The 16,172-nt window shown below is 42.2% G+C and overlaps 1 protein-coding gene across 1 annotated transcript in view; it reads left to right on the top strand.

Moving 5' to 3' along the window:
• Positions 1-4,506: 4,506 nt before the first annotated feature.
• The window catches only part of PRKAG2 (protein kinase AMP-activated non-catalytic subunit gamma 2), a 221,645-nt gene continuing 209,979 nt past the window's right edge, over positions 4,507-16,172 (top strand). Inside the window, exon 1 of the mRNA XM_074899883.1 lies at positions 4,507-4,705. Coding sequence (XP_074755984.1) covers positions 4,607-4,705 — 99 coding nt within the window. The 5' untranslated portion in view covers positions 4,507-4,606. The remainder of the gene's footprint in view (positions 4,706-16,172) is intronic.

Here is a 16,172-nt window from a genome sequence, read left to right as displayed (position 1 = left end):
ACACAGCCACCTGACCACACAACCTCTCTCCTTCAGCATAAACATTTATCAGTCTTTGCTGATGTTTTGTTCCTGGGGACCTTCTGCAAACCAGAAGTTCTCTCATTAACTTCATTATCTCACCTTACTTTAGCCAGTTAGGCTTTCCTGAGAGCCTTGCAATTTCTGCTGCAAATTTCCTCACAGAAAACCATTTTATTGCAGTTTTGCTGCAAACAATGCAATTTAGCTGTCTGCAGATATTTCCGCATGTTGACCATGTTCTCCTTGATTTGAAAACTGCTCCCTGCACTGTGCGAAGTGTCAGCGTGTAGCAGACATGTGAGTACAGACTGACAGGTGTAGGAGAGTGTCCCCTCTCTGGCCTCCACAGAAAAGACTTGTGCAGGGACTACTGCATCCCAATACTGCATTGTACTGTTGATTAAGTTAAGGAGCCCTGTGTAGCAGCCTTGAATTCAGTCTCATAAATGTGGTGAACAGAAACTGAACAATCAACTTTATGCATGCTCAGGAAAGTGAGTGGCAATCTGGAGAACAGAGAAATATGGAGAACAAAAATGGAAGGATGAGAACAAGAGGTGGAATATGAAGCAGAGCAGAGACAGGTGGACAAGGAACTGCAGAGACCAATGTGGACAAAAGTTAGCATAAGAAGAAAATAAAGAGAAAATTAGTGGTGATTTAGTAGATGCTGGGATGCTGGATACCAGTAACAACCAAACAAGTTCTTGGGCATCTGGATTTCAAAATATATTGATTTTTGAGGATTTGTCTTTAAATCCTGGAAACATTTTAAAAAGGTTTGAGAGGCCCAAGTAAGAATGTATGTATATACATACATAAAAATAATGTGGTTGATCTCAGAAATTATAATATTTATCCTGGTGTAATAGAGCCATTATTTATAGTGAGAAATTTTCCCCCAAAAATGGGACTTCTGCAGGTTTTAGTGGCTGAAAAATATTTATAGATTGCATGTGTGAAAAATCTACATGATATCCTCACAGTCAGATTAATACATATAGTCTGAAGAGAAAGAACAGTAGTTATTTTTAGAGATTTTTTTTTCTGTAATAGAATACGTAAGTGCTTGGCAATATTACTAACAACAAGCTTTAAAGCATTAGCAAAAAATGATTGTTTTAATAAAGATTTTAAAACACCAGCAAGTCACATAATTTTGCCCATTCACCACTTTTTTTAGACACACTTTTTCACTTAAAGTCTTAAAAAAATCTCCATATATTGCACATGAAATTTCAGCACAAAAAAAAAGCTGGTGACATACTATTTTACTTACGGCAGCTACAATCGATACAACCAAGGCTCAAAGCAAAATTTTATGGCTATTTTATAAACTTAGGAATGTACTCTGGGAATTTATCATGGAAGAATTGACTCAACCTGTATTTAAGGAATAACTAGGGCAAGTGCTGTGAAGGGTTGTAGGCCAGAATGCACCCGCTTCTTCTGTTGAGTCACAGGTATGGCATGGTAATGGGGAGCACTTAGGTGGTATTAGGGTGAGGCAAAATGTGTCTGGTGTGTTTGAGATGCTCTTCTGCTTTCCCCCTTTGAGGGTGTATGAAACCTCTAAGTACTTAGGGTGATAGTCTCAAAAGTATTTTGGTACCCATTTGTCTGTGAAATTAATAATTTAGATGTTTACATGTCTCTGAAAATACAGTTATTAGTAGACAAACTGACAGGATTTAACGTGGAAAAAATAATTGTAAGTCTCATTAAAAATATTTACAAAGTTGCTTGTTCGTATGATGGCTTCACTTGTTCACAAAAGATAAAAAAAAGAAGCATAAAAACATGATGCCTTATCTGAAATAATTGGTGATTATTTTATAGGAGGGTCTTATTAACACTTAATTTTATGGGGAGTCAAGCTCCTGAAGTCTATCAGTTGTAGGGGGATTTTGGCTTTGGTTTGGGTTTTTTTTTCAAATGTGTCCCTAATCCTCAGAGCTACAATGAAAAGTTTAAAAATAGGACTGGAGGATCAGAGGTCATATTTGGGATCTTAGAGGATCAAAGGAGACTAATAATAATAACCCCACATTGTGGTATTATTGAAGTTATAAATACACTTAAGGCAATTATCATGGAGGGGGAAGCTAATTAATGGGATGGGGTTTTTAGGTTTGGGTGTTTGCTTATATTGCGTTTATGTTACTTCCTGAAACTTATTTTACGCTATCCACCATTATTCATATAAATAATCGACAAGAAAAAAAAACTCAAATGTTCGTTAATTTAATAAAGAACAGCCAGGGAATCTGCTTACTTATGATAGCTACAGCTAAAATCCTTCTAAAGAAATGCTACCTTTTTATTTTTTAACTTTCCAGACCATACTAGCAATGAAAAATGTCGTGACAGTTTTTTGATAAGACATGTTTATTAGTAATTTTCTCACTTATTGGTTCCAGGGGTCAGTCATTCTCATATCCCTTGGCAGCAGCACTTTGCTGGCAGAAAAGTTTATATAAATGTTGGGTGAAAGTGTGTGTCACAGACCCGCTCTTTTTCGGGGAGACTCCTAGGCTGCCCCAGGGGCCATTCACCATCTGGGAGAATTCTGCTTCCTCTCTCCATGTGCCGTTAATATCCATTTCTGATTCGGTGAGAATATTGTTAACCCCTGCGGTCTCATTTCTGGGTCTGTTTCCTTCCATGATGTCCTGTAGGAACCTATAGGACAGTTATATAGAACACTAAAGATGAGGGTTCATCGTTTTGATTCTTTGTGAGTTTAGAGAAGTGGCTACAGGGTTTACAGCTGACCTAGCTTTGCATCTGTTAAATCCCGAGACTTCCATAAGGGGAGAAATCAGTCTGAATTCTGCAGTTTCTTGAAGATAGCCATTACAATCCTGTATTTTTTTGGAAGATGAGAAGATCTGTGTGGAAAACACTTCCCCGTCTCCCCTCAGTGCTTATAAATCATTGTTTTATAGAATCTGGTAAGATTTGTTAGAGGTAACTATGGTGTAGACTCTGTGAATGCATGCACCCACGGCTTTGGACCCAGTGAAAACTTGTGTTTAAGTGACGTGATCAAAGGTCTGTGACTGTATCGGGCTTGGTCTAATTGTCAAGTTCAGACAGTGTCGAACGGTGCAGAGATTGTCAAGGGAATGTCAAGAGTGACTTCTAAACCAGAGGCTCCTATTTTGATCCGGAACGTATGTTCGTTTCCACGTGTCTGAAAGCCACTTGCTGTTTTAAAGCAAAGCCTTCTCCCTCTCGTTGCTGCCCCAAAACCTCAGCCCCGAGAGCCCGCCTGGCAGCAGGGTTGGCACTGGCAGGGGTTTGCTCTGTTGCTGCAGCGCGGCGCGCTCCCAAACGCCGGCAACCGCCGCAGCCACGGGTGAAGTGGATTCTGACACCTTTTCGTTTCCTGACACGCCGTAACGCCAACATCGTTTGCCCGCGGCGTGCGATCTGCCTCTCTGTTCGGCTCCATTTCCATTCGCGTTTGCAGGCTCTTCGGCGGGGCGGGAGCGGAAAAATTATCTTCGCGAGTGGAGTGGGGCCCTCCTGGGCTTGGCACAAGTTCCGCGGCGCGGCGAGGGGGGTGTGGGGGGGGTGTGTGCCGAGCGGCAGCCGGGCGGGCAGGAAGGTGGGAAGGGGCTGCCGCCGGGGGCAATAACCCTCCTTCAGGGCAGGAGCGGGAGAAATCCCGAGGGGAGGGAGGTGAGAAATCAGGCCGGGAGGTCGGGGTGGGGTGTGTGTGTTTGTGTGTAAGGAACCCTGCCGCCTTTGGGCTGTTTAGGCACGGTAAAACCCAGCTTTTTCGCCCACCCCCGTGCTCCAGCAGCCCGGGGGATGCGGGCACAGCCCCAGCTCCTCTCCCCCGCAACGCCATTCCCCCCCTCCCCCCCCCCGCGAAGGGGCCGGCGGGGCGCGGAGAGCTGCGGGGCTCGCCGTGGAGGCACGCGCGTTGTGCCGCGTTTGCCCTTCGCGGCGAGCCAGTCGGGGCTCTCGGCAGCGCCTGGGCACCCCCGCCCGCCCCGGCCGGGCTCCCGCTCCCCGCGGGGCTCCCCCGGGCAGCGCTCGCCCGCGCAGGGCCCCGCGGAGCCGTCCCGCCGCGGGGCATCCGGGCCGGCCCGCGCCGCCAGCAGCCTCGCCCCAGCCTTCCCCTTTGCGGGTTTGGGTGTTTTTGGGGGGTTGTTCGGTTGTTGTTCTTTTTGCCCCCCTGTGTCGGGGAGAGTGCGGCCGGTCTGGACGAGGGGAAGGAAACTTTCTCCCCCCCCCCCCCCCCCAGGATGCTCCGGATATTTTTGAAAGGGCGGAAGAGTGAGAAAGCGAGCAGCGTTTGTAAAGGCATCTCATGCTCTTGAGAAGGTCTCCTCCTGACACCTCACTGCTAGGATTAAAGGCCGGAGCTGGAGAAACTCCTCCCCTTCCCTCTGCTATTCCCATCCCCCCCCCCCCCCATTTCCTAAGGCCATTTAAAAAAAAAAGGGGGGGGGGAAAGAAAAGAAAATAAGGAGCCTGGAGTAACTGCAGCCGGTGGGACAGTGGGGAGAGGTGGAAGAGGAGCCTCCCTCTCCGGATCCATCTCCCAACACCACGCCTGGGTGAAGGGATGGGAAGCACTGCCATGGACAAGAAGAAAGATGCCTCCAGCAGCAGCAGCAGGAAAAGCTCCAGCCAGAAGAAACTCATGTTGCGAGTGCACATCCCCGTAAGTGGCTCCTGGCTCTTCGTCCCCTCCGGCAGCTGGCGCGGCTCGGGCGCGGGGGTATGTTTTTCTCTGACCTGTAGCGCAGCGAAAGGCAGGGAGGGGAGTTCTCTGCCGCGGAGGTTTGAGGGATGCTGCTTGGCTGGGGGGTGCAGCCGGTGCAACAGGCAAGTCCCCCCCCCATCTGGGCGTGGTGGGTTGGAGCACGGGGGGGGGGTCCCCTGGGCTCTGTCTCCCCCCGCGGGGCGGGATGCTCAGGGTGCAGTGTCTTGGCCGTAGCACGGAGGAGCGAGGGTAGCTCCGGCTGCACCGCTGCTCCCCTGCCCTGGGCTGTGGGCTCCGTTCCGTATGGCTCATCCAGTTCACACGCAGTCTCAGGACGGAGAAGCAAAAGGTCTGTTCCCCCCCCAAATGCCTGTCTCAACATCCCCAGGTTTGGCTCTGGGAACTGTCCGTGCCTTGTGGCTGAATCAGAGTGTTTAATCCGACTCTTCCCTCTCTCTCTCAAGACTAATCCACATCTGAATTTCCCAGGGTCGGGGAACCCCGAGCTCGCTCGGATTTGGACACAAGCAGTGTGTTTATTGCCGAAAGAGCAGGGTCAGTTGTATTGCCGTGGTGGAGCAGGGCAGTGAGCCACGCAGTCTGTTCACTGACTCTGTTTTGTTTTGTGTATTCATGCTGTAAAGAAACACGCAAGAAACTGTAATATATAGATACAGAATAACCTCAGACCAAAAGTTTCTCTCTGTTCCCAGTGAGTACTAAAAGGCTGGCTGGCTCTGCCTTCAGAGTTTACACACCTTTCAAAACGTCAATTACTGTTTTTCTTGCTATTAGGACATTCTTGTTATCTGTTTTTTTCTCAGTCCCGATGTGCTTTTGGTTTCAGTGCTTCTGGTGAGAAATGGCAGAGTCCCTGTATCTTTTTCTGTGAGATCTATTTTTCTACTTATTTTTTTTAAATCTCATAAAAGTGGGAAGCAGTCCTACATGTGTCTCTGCCAGGCCACCAGGGAGCAAAAAGATACTTCTGGTTCTAAGTTTTTCCTTTGTTTTAGGGAAGAATAAGAAGTCAAAGCAAATTTATTAGGTGTCTTGAATGTGTAGAATAAAATGGAGAAGTACATGGCTCTTCTGCAGATTTCATTTTTCTCTGGAGAGGAATGCAAGCTCAAGAGCCTAAGCCAAACTTCTGGAGCTCTGAGTGCATCCAGTACTAGGAGAAAAGGGTCTGTTTCTGCTAGCATGGGTGTTGCCTGTGCATCTGTGACTGGAGTTTTTAGAAAATAACCTTTGCCATGTTACCAGTAATACTTCACAACAGAGATGTAAAATACCAAGAAAATAATGTCCCACACCAAAACGCACCTTATTCCTTTCTACACTGCCTGCTGCACTGTCTGCCATCTCTTTCCATCGCCACCCCATCTCTGACTCAGTCTAGCCAGGAACTTCTCTGCAGCTGGATCTCCACCTCTGCTCCAAGAAATTGCATTTTCTGCCTGTGGAAGAGCCATAGGTGGCTTGGGAGGTGTTGTGGTTGCTGCAGGATTTTACAGGATCCGTCTGGTACTTCTGAAATACCTTCTAGCCACCAGATAACTCTGACCACACCAGTACTTACAGTAATTTTCCCCATTTTATGGTTGTGAAGCTAAGGTGGGAAAAGTGCTTAAGTAACTTGTTCACGCTCAAGCATTATTGACAGAAGAAGGCTAATACTTTTTCCTAATTGCCTTCCTAAGCCCACAGGCAACCTTTCTTCCTGAGTGTTGCCTTAGTTCTGTCTTGGACGGAACATCATCAGTAGCAGGCCATAATTTTTCATGTTCATTAGTCTCTTGGCTTCTTTGCTATGCATTTTGTCACCTAGGTAGTGGTAGCTATTCAGATACAAGCCTGCAAATGCCTGATACTTCATTAAGTTGATGTGAGTTTCATTGTTCACCCAGTTGGAAGCAATTCAGTATTTGGTAATGAGGTAACATCTTCCATCCTTCCTCTCCATCCCCAGTATATGATCCTTCTGTTCCATTCTGCATCATTCTAGTATTCCTGGAATGGGCTATTGGGCCCAGGATCTTTCAGGTTGTACTCATATTTTTGGTGTTTTTTTGTTATCTGGCAGAGTTTAAATATGGCTCTGCTATAAGAAAGAACATTTTTCTCATTCTCCTCATTTGACAGTGGAATTGAAAATTGAAAAGATCCATTTAGACTGTTTTTTTTTCTCTTTCATAACGTTTTCTTGGCTGTTGTTTTGAAGCATCATTCCTATTATTTCAGTGGCGCCTGTCAGTGTAGCTGTAGTTGTCAAGGGAGCTTTCACCAGACAGTAATTTTTATTTTGTTCATCCTCTTCTTTGTGTTGCTGTGAGATCATGTTTATTGCTGAGACATGTAATTCTTGCTCATTGAGATTTTCAAATTAGGAACAAGAGAAGTACTAACAAGGTCTGAGTAGGAAGGAGAGAGGAGTCAATTCTGAAAGAGAAAGCATTGGGACAGAAGGGTACTGTTTTGATGCAGGCTATCCTAAAACATATTTATTAGTCATGTAGAAATGCTGGCTGAAAAAGTAATGACAAACACTGGAAAAAAAAAATGCTACAATTAGGTTAGAAGATTGTGGAATAATAGGCATGTCTGAAAAGAAAGTTGTATGCTTTTTTTCCCTCTCCCACATAGTTCTATTTTTTGGGTTTGTGACAGTGAAAAAAAAATGGATCCATTAAAGAAAACTGGTTTTGTGTCTTGCAACACTCTGGGGCATTTCTCAGGTACATATTTCTGAAGCAAGAACAAGACATGATAGGGAAAGTCTGGAAACACTCTATTTCCACCTTCTTTCTGTGCTTAATCTCCTTCAGCACAAGCGGGTGGTGTCCAACCCTTGCTTCTGGGAATAGTGGTAGATCACTAAGTTCCTGCCAGCTGGGTTTCCTAGCTGCTCTCAACTTGTCATTCAGTAGCCAAGAGTAAAGTGGGGGCCACTGTATTCTGTTAGCATGTGAGGGAAGTATTTGATAAATTGCTGGACTGATTGAACAACTTTTTTTTTTTTTTTTTTTTTTTTTTTGGTTGTTAGTTTCTTTGCAAATACACAACTGATAAACATGCTAGTAATTTAGATGGACCATAATATAATTGCAGGAGCCTTTGTAAAGTAGAGGTCATATCACCCTCTGTCTTTCCCAGCAGCACTTTCTGGAGTCTTGAAATTAGAGATGCCTAAATGGAAATTTCTGGTCCAAATATCTTTGAAAGCTGCTACAGATTTTGATAGAAACCTTTGCTCTCTAGATGCATCACATCTGTATTATGGAGACATTAGTGTTATAAAATTCCTTTTTAAGCTATTAAAAGTTAATGCTTGCACATTGCTTTGAACATTTTAAAAACTCTGTTGTAAGATGGGACACAATTGTCTGCTGAGTAGGAGCTCCCAGCAGTGAGATCAGTATGTTCTTTTGTCATCTTGCAAAATCGATCTGTTCTAATGTTAATGTTACCATTGTAATCCTGTGTTGCAGCAAAAAAAAACAGGAGAGGTTCTGCTCTTGCTTACTTTGAATTTCATCTGGGATAATTCAGTCAGTGCCAGCAAAGTTATGTTGTATTTACATTAGTGCAACTGAGGGCAGAAGCTGTCTCAAGAGCTTCACCATGGCAAGTGCCAAGCACCTGCTGCTCCCAGCAGGTGGAAATTGCAGAACCTTGGCACTTCCTTGGATTTTTCCCAAACGCATCACTTTTTATTCAAAAGAACAAAGATTTTTTTTCACAATAAGGAGAAAAATAACATCTCCAAAAGAGTATAAAAACATCTTTCAGTTCAGTGAAGTGGCTGTTGCCTCTGGTACTTCAGCCATGAGAGCAGAGCTGATGCACTAGAAGGATGCTCTCAGAGATCATGATCCTTTATTTTCAATGTCACACAAACAAACATCTCTGCACACTTTCTCCCATTTCTTTGTCAACTTCTATGATTTTGAACAGTCTCCTCAATGTGCAAATTTATTACTGTTTCCAGGCATGTTGTTATGTCAGGATGCCAGGCTGAAACATCAGATGGCTTAAATATTTCTAACCCGATAAGATGACAATGATGTTCTGACAGCCAGTGCTGGCTCGGGCTCTGCCCCTCCATCTTGCTTTCCACACTTGCAAAGTCATCAGTGGCTGCATGCCTAATAAATCACTGTGAAATGATTTTGTTCTGTCACGGTTTTTGCAGGGTGCTTCTTGTCTCCAAGTAATTGCTGGGTGGGCTAATAAGAACAGCACTTTGGTCTACGGATCACTGTAGGATGCTGGAGATGAGGAATAAGATGGTCAATTCTTTCAAAGGAGTTGAGGGGATCAGCTTTCAATGTGATTTAGGAATGACAAAATGTTTGTTTTCTTGGGAGAAGAAGGTGGAGGGAGAGGGAGAAAGAGGAGAGAGAAATGTTTCCCTAAAATTAAATCTGTAACTGTTCTCCCCCTTGCTTTTATAGGGCAGACTCTGAGTTTTCCTGAGCTTCTGTGGCCTTGGAGTTTAAATCTGGGTTCTTCTCTAAAGAGCTGATATATTAAGGATCTGAAAGGGCAAGAGGTATTTGCTCAGGGGTGTTGAGATTGCACTTTGAATCTATCTGAAGGAAGAAAGAAAGGATTCATGTCTGCAGTCATAATAGCTGCCATTGGTATTAAGGAAGCTTAAAGGCATAACACAAACTGATCATCAGCTTATTGAAAAGTGCTGATCTTTAAAACATCACTTTTTGTGGTAGGAAATTTTGCTCTTAAATGGTCTTGTCCGAACTCCTTTATTTATACCTGTGAGCCTGTGAGGACTGTGGGCTCAGAGGAATGTGAATTTCCTTGGAAGAATAAGTCATGAATGTGGAAGGAACCTCATGGAAATGTGGATGGTGAGACTTTTGGCCTCAGGGAAGGTTACTCGCACTGTGCTTGTATTGGGCATTACTGAAACAGAAGAAAATGTCATGCTCCTAGAGGGATCAGGGGTGAAGTGGAAAGTAGGGATCTTCACCTGGGAGGTTCTAGTGCCTGTTCACAGACCTGCAAGGTTCAGCTTCTGCCAGATTTCACCTGGGCACCACACTGCATTCAAGGGAGCTGCTCAGATGTGACCAAAAGCAGAATCTGACACTGAAGATAGGATTCAACAGTAATTTTGTTGATGATATATGGACAGTCATGGAAGTAGGTTGGTGTGCCTGTGTGCTGGCTTGGCAGGGCTAATGGGCGTAGAAAGGAGCCAAAACTGTGTCAGCATGGCTGCTGGTAGATCAAATTATAAACAGTCATGTCAAGTGAAGTACCACATAGGATTCCCATTCCTTTGATGAAGAGCTGAATTTATATCAAAAGCATCCCATGCATAGAGAATAATGAAAGAGTAGAGTTGGTTACAAGAAAAATGAAGCATCAAGGAAGACATCAGTAGCAGACAGGAGATGTCACAGAATAAAGTCTGTCTGGCATAGAAATAGCCCTTTTGTGGGCTACATTACCCTAGACTGATCATCCGGCTTTGACAGCCTGCTTTCTCAGGACTGCTGTCTCAATTTTCTACTATTGTTTGCACTGTAGATACACTGGAGAAAGTGTTATGGCCTAACAATCAGGGAGAGTTATGCATGTCTTCAAAGGCAAAAAGAAAAAGGCGCTTGAATGTATCTTGAATGGAGATGTTTTTTCTCCTGGGAAGGATACATGAATATAAGAGGCCATCAATAAATATAAAATATTATTGATGATTTGGTGATACAGTGCTATACTACTACTGAACTATTTCTAGTACTAGCAGTGAGTTGAAACAGTGATGTATATGACAATTTCTGCTGCAGAATGATTTTTATGTTTAATCTTTATATAGTTGCAGAAACTAGAATATAATGCTTCAGTTTAGTGTTTTCTTCTGTAATACTGTCTCTCTTAAATTGCTTGCATATAACTACATATGAAATCTTTAAGGATGAAAGAATTATTTACATGGCAGAGAACCAAAACATAACGTGGTACTTCAGTGTTTGACATTGAGGATTCATAGAATGGTCTATAGTGTCCTCTAAATTTTCATATAATTTAGCATGACAGTAAATTACATTACATAAGCGTGACTTAGTGGGATGCATAACAAATGCATTGCAGTATGTGTTTCATGGTTGTCATTTATATCACACACCGTGATTGTTCAGACCTTATGGTCATTATTGCAAAGGGTGCCTCTGAGCTTCTGCTCCAAAACCAGAACCTATGTCACAAACTGAAGACTTACTCTATTTTTGCAATCAGGGTGATAGAGCTATATGCCTTTTTAAAGCTTCTGGAGAACACATTCATAGGTCTGAAGTTTCATTAGGAGTAAGTGTGTGCATTATAAGCATTACCTGCCATGTTACGAAGCCTTTATCATCATTTATTCACAACAGGCATTGTGCAATTTTCAGTCATCTTTTCATACTGGTAATGCTGCTGGAACATAGAAAATAAGAAAATGCTCTGCTTCTGCAAGATGAAGAAAGAAAAACTATCTGAGTGGTCAGAGTGCTGGCTTACAGCACTACAAAACACAGGATTTTCCTGCTCAGTTGTAGACTTAGTAGTGGTCTTTTATGAATGACTGAAGTGTGGATCTGTTTTGTGGAAACTATGTGCCTGTTGATTCATTTAGAAAAGTCTGGAAACCCATTTTCTGTGGAATTAGAGAAATCAATACTTGGTGAGCTAGATTAGGGGTAAAATTTGAATCCAAGCACCATGAAACGTTTCCATGAACACAGGCTCTCCATAGGAAAGGTACAGTTGTAAGAATGTGATGGACTAAACAGGTGCCATTAGCATTGCATATAGCCTGTCTAGTAGAAGAAATGGATTGTTACCTGCATGCCACTTATTTTGAATGGGCTTTACATGGAAAATGGGAAGGACACCTGGAATTATGCACAGAATCCTGAAGTGTATCAAGATGACTCTATTTTTGCTACCTAGCCATAATCTCTGACAAGTTTGCACAGATTTAGGACTGCTCAATGCCTTTAAATAGTTGTGCATTTAATATGTTTGCTAAGCCTGTATTGCTTTTGGTGATGTGGCCTTTAAAAGGTCTAACTGCTAACAAGGGTTTTTACAGAATCATGGAATATTTGAGGTTGGAAGAGACCTCTGGAGATTGCCTAGTCCAGTCCTCCAGCTGACCCTGCAGTTGGCTAGAGCAGGTTGCTCTGGACTGTGTCCTATCAGATTTTGAATATCTTCAAGGATGGAGACTGCATAACTTCATTGCTTTGAAGGAATGCATTTAAGGCAAGTGAAAGCTCCTTGAGACTAAATATTGTTCAGCCACTACACAAGCACATTGAATTTAACTACAAAGTTGGTTGGGTCTTGTCCCAGAAGCATAGTGTCCATCTGGGGAATGAAATTGGATTTTGCCATGTAGTGTAAAGACTTCTGGGAAAACTATGCTCAGGGGTGGGAGTTGAAACTGGAGGCACAATAGTCCCAACAGGGCTTGTGGAAGAAAGGGACAGTAAGGAAGAGATAAAAAAGGTGCTTAGTCAGTGCTACCACAGTATATATGGGAGTTTGCCAGCTTCTCATCAGAGCATTGCATCTTCTGGAATGTGGCTTTCATCATGCGTTGTCATTTCTTTTGCATAAATTAATTAGAGGTGGATTTGCTGTTACTGAGTATTAATCATGGCTTCTGTGTTGGAAGTGTTACCTAAACCAAGAGGCATGAGGAAAGACAGTTCAGGGAGAAGAACACTAAATCATCACCTAACTGTCTGAATCTCTATCTGCTGTATTGCCAGAGGTTGGGCAGAGGAGAGTCCTTGTTGTAACCTTTGCATTGATGAATGGCTGAAGCCTGAGGTCTGCAAAGAATAAACATTTAAAGTATCAGTGTGCCACATTGAAACACTAAAACATCTTATGGTATGTTCTTTCCATCCATGACTGAATGCTGTTGAGCTAGATGTCTATGCATGCATAAGGGTATGTATGTTAGAAAAGACAGACTCTGAAGAATTTAAAGCCTTGATAGATGTTATAGACTGGAGAGAGGTTGGAAGAAATCACGTTGTCCTTGCAGTCCTGATATTCAAGTAGATGGTTGGAGTTTAAACAACTTGTCCCGTGTTATACAGGAGTGTGACAGTTGGATTCATGAAGTCTTGAGACCTAGTTCACTTATCTTAACCATAAGCTCAATCTTCTTTCTATGGTATTTGTCCCATAAGGATCCATGTACCAAGTCAGCAGTGATGGAAAGTACTTTTCCTTTTGCTTTCTGAAAGTGTGAAGTGAAAGCATTCCAGTCTAATGTCTACAGACAGTCATGATCTGTCCTAAAGTAACAGTTAGGACTCTCTTGGCAGTCTGATCAAGAGACCAAAGATTGAGGACATTAGATAAATTAGAGGAGACTTTATTAACTTCCAGCATCAAAAATGGTACTTCAATGAGTGTGCCTAATTATCACACCCTCCATGTGGTTCATGTGACTGTTGGAAGTTGTGACACTTTTTTTTTTTTTTTTTTTTTTTTTTATAGCTGGTGGCACATCAGTTGTAGAGCTCTTGAAACAAGGCATCTGCAGCCATTTAGCATGTAGTCATCTATAAACTCAAGCAGATGGGGTTTGGGACATCCAAACCAGCACTTTACCAGCCATGTTCAACCTACAGCACCCTCCAAAGAGTTTGCAGTCATCCTGTCTCCATTCCTGCACTCCATTGACTTGTCCTTCCAGTTGCTGGAGCTGGGCATCTCTCAATCCTGCTGCCAGTCAGTGCAGGAGAGAGAATACCAGCATGGTCTCAACACTTCTTGGATACTCCTTCCACTAATGCTAGATCAACTCTACATTTTTATGGGAAAATGGAGCGCTTCTGCTGTCTGAAAAGCTGAGCCAACATTATTCATAAACATAAGATTTATAGCCTGAAATTAATGGGAGGTAGATGTTATTCAGCAGTTCTCTTTGCCCCTTTATTTAGCTAGTTGATGTTAAAGGTAAATACTAATTTAATAGACTTAGTTGGGTGACAATTAATTACACATTTTCCGGGGTTTTTTTTGTTGTTTTTGAGAATGACTGTACGTGCTCTAAGCTATGCAGATGCAGGAGGGTACATGCCAGCATTTTTCTTTATAAAGTAATACCAGTAATTCAAAAACTGCAATTACAATTTTTTCTTCTGTATTGTGTACATAGAGTTCTGGCTCCTTTCACTGTGGCAAACCTGTGGAGGCATCATCAGTTGGCACGCAAAAGTTGCTGTTAAATGAACTCTTCTGATTTTCAGCTGTAAAAGACTGAAGTCAGTAAAAGAGAAAACATGCCTTACTTAACAATGCACAGCAGTGGGCTAGTCTCCATTACTTAGTGAGACAAAAATGGTTTTCACCCAGTATTCATCAGCTTGCCTGGTGGACCTCAACCAGTAGTTACCAAGGCAAAGAAAGCTGCGGTTCACCAGTGGGCTTTATTAATAGACTATGGTCATCCTTCTATCTCACCACAATGCTGAATAAAACATGTTGCCTTATAATGCCTTCTTAGTTAGCCAACATGTTTTATTTTCATAGTGTACATTGTCAGATAAAACAAGTAAGTGGTAACTTGGTAAGCCTTGGTAACTCATTCAATTTTGATGTCCATCTGTCTATGATCTGAGATCCAAAAATCCAAGAACAACAGATGACTCAAGTTTACTTGAAATGCCATTCACAAGATTAATCCTTGAGGGAAAAAAATAGATGCTAAGAATCCTAGTAGTTCAGAGAGAAGGGATTTTCAAAATAATTTGGGCACACTAGATCCCTTTGCAGTAGATTGTTCTAGTCTACTTGTACCAGGATGTCCTTAAATACATTTAAAAATCAAGCTTTACATCTTTCAAGCTTCCAAGACACCATTCTTACCCCTCTGGTATTTCTACCTGTATTACAAAACATAAGCTGCTTTTCCTACTTTTCCGCTCCCAATAACATTCTCTTGCACCTGATAGCTAAAATGGAAAGAAAACCAAACAAAACCAAACCCAATTCAGAAGCTTGTTTTTTATGGAACAGAGATTGAAAGTAATACTAGGAAGTATTTTGGAAAGAGATAAATAGCAGCTGTTCTCTTGATGATAGAGACTGAAACCAATACTGATACTTAGTGCAGCGCAATCTGTTGTGACACACAGAAAAGTCTGTGTACGACCTTATGTCTGACTGACAGTGACCAAGTATTACATGTGAAAAAGACTTCAGAAATAACTTCCTTTTCTGTTCCCTTCAACTTTTCAATGTAACTTGAGAAAAAACTTAAATCATTTAAAATTTGAGAGGATTTTTTACCTGTGTAAACTTTTAAAGGTTTCCAAACTACTGTAGTCATTTAATGTGTTTAGACTCACTGTGGATAGCTATTTCAAATTTACTTTCAAATATTCATGTTTTAAAAGAAATAATATATTTCACTGCCATAGTCTGCATATACTTTTTGTCAGCACGTTTATGAAGCAGAGGTATTTGTGTTTAAAGGTATTTGGAGTTCTGCAAGTTGGTGTCAGTACTGCTTTGTGGGCTGCTGCTTGTTGAGGTCACTGGAGAGAGTCAGAAGGACACAGGGGAGCTGCCCAGGTTGTGAGAAGCTGGTAGGGTAACCAACTTAGTCTTTGAAATTTCTCTATACGTATCAGTTGTAAAACAAGCTTTTAGCCTTGACTTTATTTAGGTTGAAGTAACTGAGGAAGAGGCACACGCATAAAAGCAAAGGCTGGTAATGTCAATGGCAGTGATCAGTATATGTAGTTTAATGGATAAGAGTTGGAACACACAGGCTGAACATCTGGGGACCTATGTCCAGGGATCACCTTCTCTTGGAGGAATGGTAAAGTCTAATTTCTCTGGACTTTAGCAATAAAATAAAAGGAAATATTAAGTATACACTCTAAGGAAACATCCATTTTCAGAGAAGGTATTTCTAAGAGTTCATTTCCAGAGAGCAACAGGTACCTTTGATTATGTTTTATGGTCTTGAATGTTCTGTGCACTTGACTAGGTTAATTTAAAAAACATGTAAGGACACAAGTGCAGAGCCTGTGTGTGTGGAGGGAAGCTGCCCTGTGTGCAGCTGTTTACTATAAACTGAATACATTCAGTGTGTATGTACAAGAAGGCAAATTGCTCATGTTGCAGAGAAATAAACTGTGATGGAAAATGCAGTAGATATTTAATTATTTTAGAAAAAAACCCACATTATGAATATGCTTCTGCCTGATGTTAAAACATCTGGATTTAGTTTCTAGCAGTACTAAGGTTATTTTCGATTTCATATCCTGTGTTTTAATGTCACAAACCAAGTAGAACAACGAGCTGACTTTCTATCTTGACCTTTAGGTTGTTTTTATTTCTAGTGAGGTTTGGGGTTTTTTGTTTACAAGACTAAGTAATT

The sequence above is a fragment of the Athene noctua genome, chromosome 2 (assembly GCF_965140245.1).
Source record: "Athene noctua chromosome 2, bAthNoc1.hap1.1, whole genome shotgun sequence".
Taxonomy (NCBI): Eukaryota; Metazoa; Chordata; class Aves; order Strigiformes; family Strigidae; genus Athene; species Athene noctua.
The sequence above is the reverse complement of the archived record's forward strand: the minus strand, read 5'-3'. Positions and strand labels throughout refer to the sequence as shown.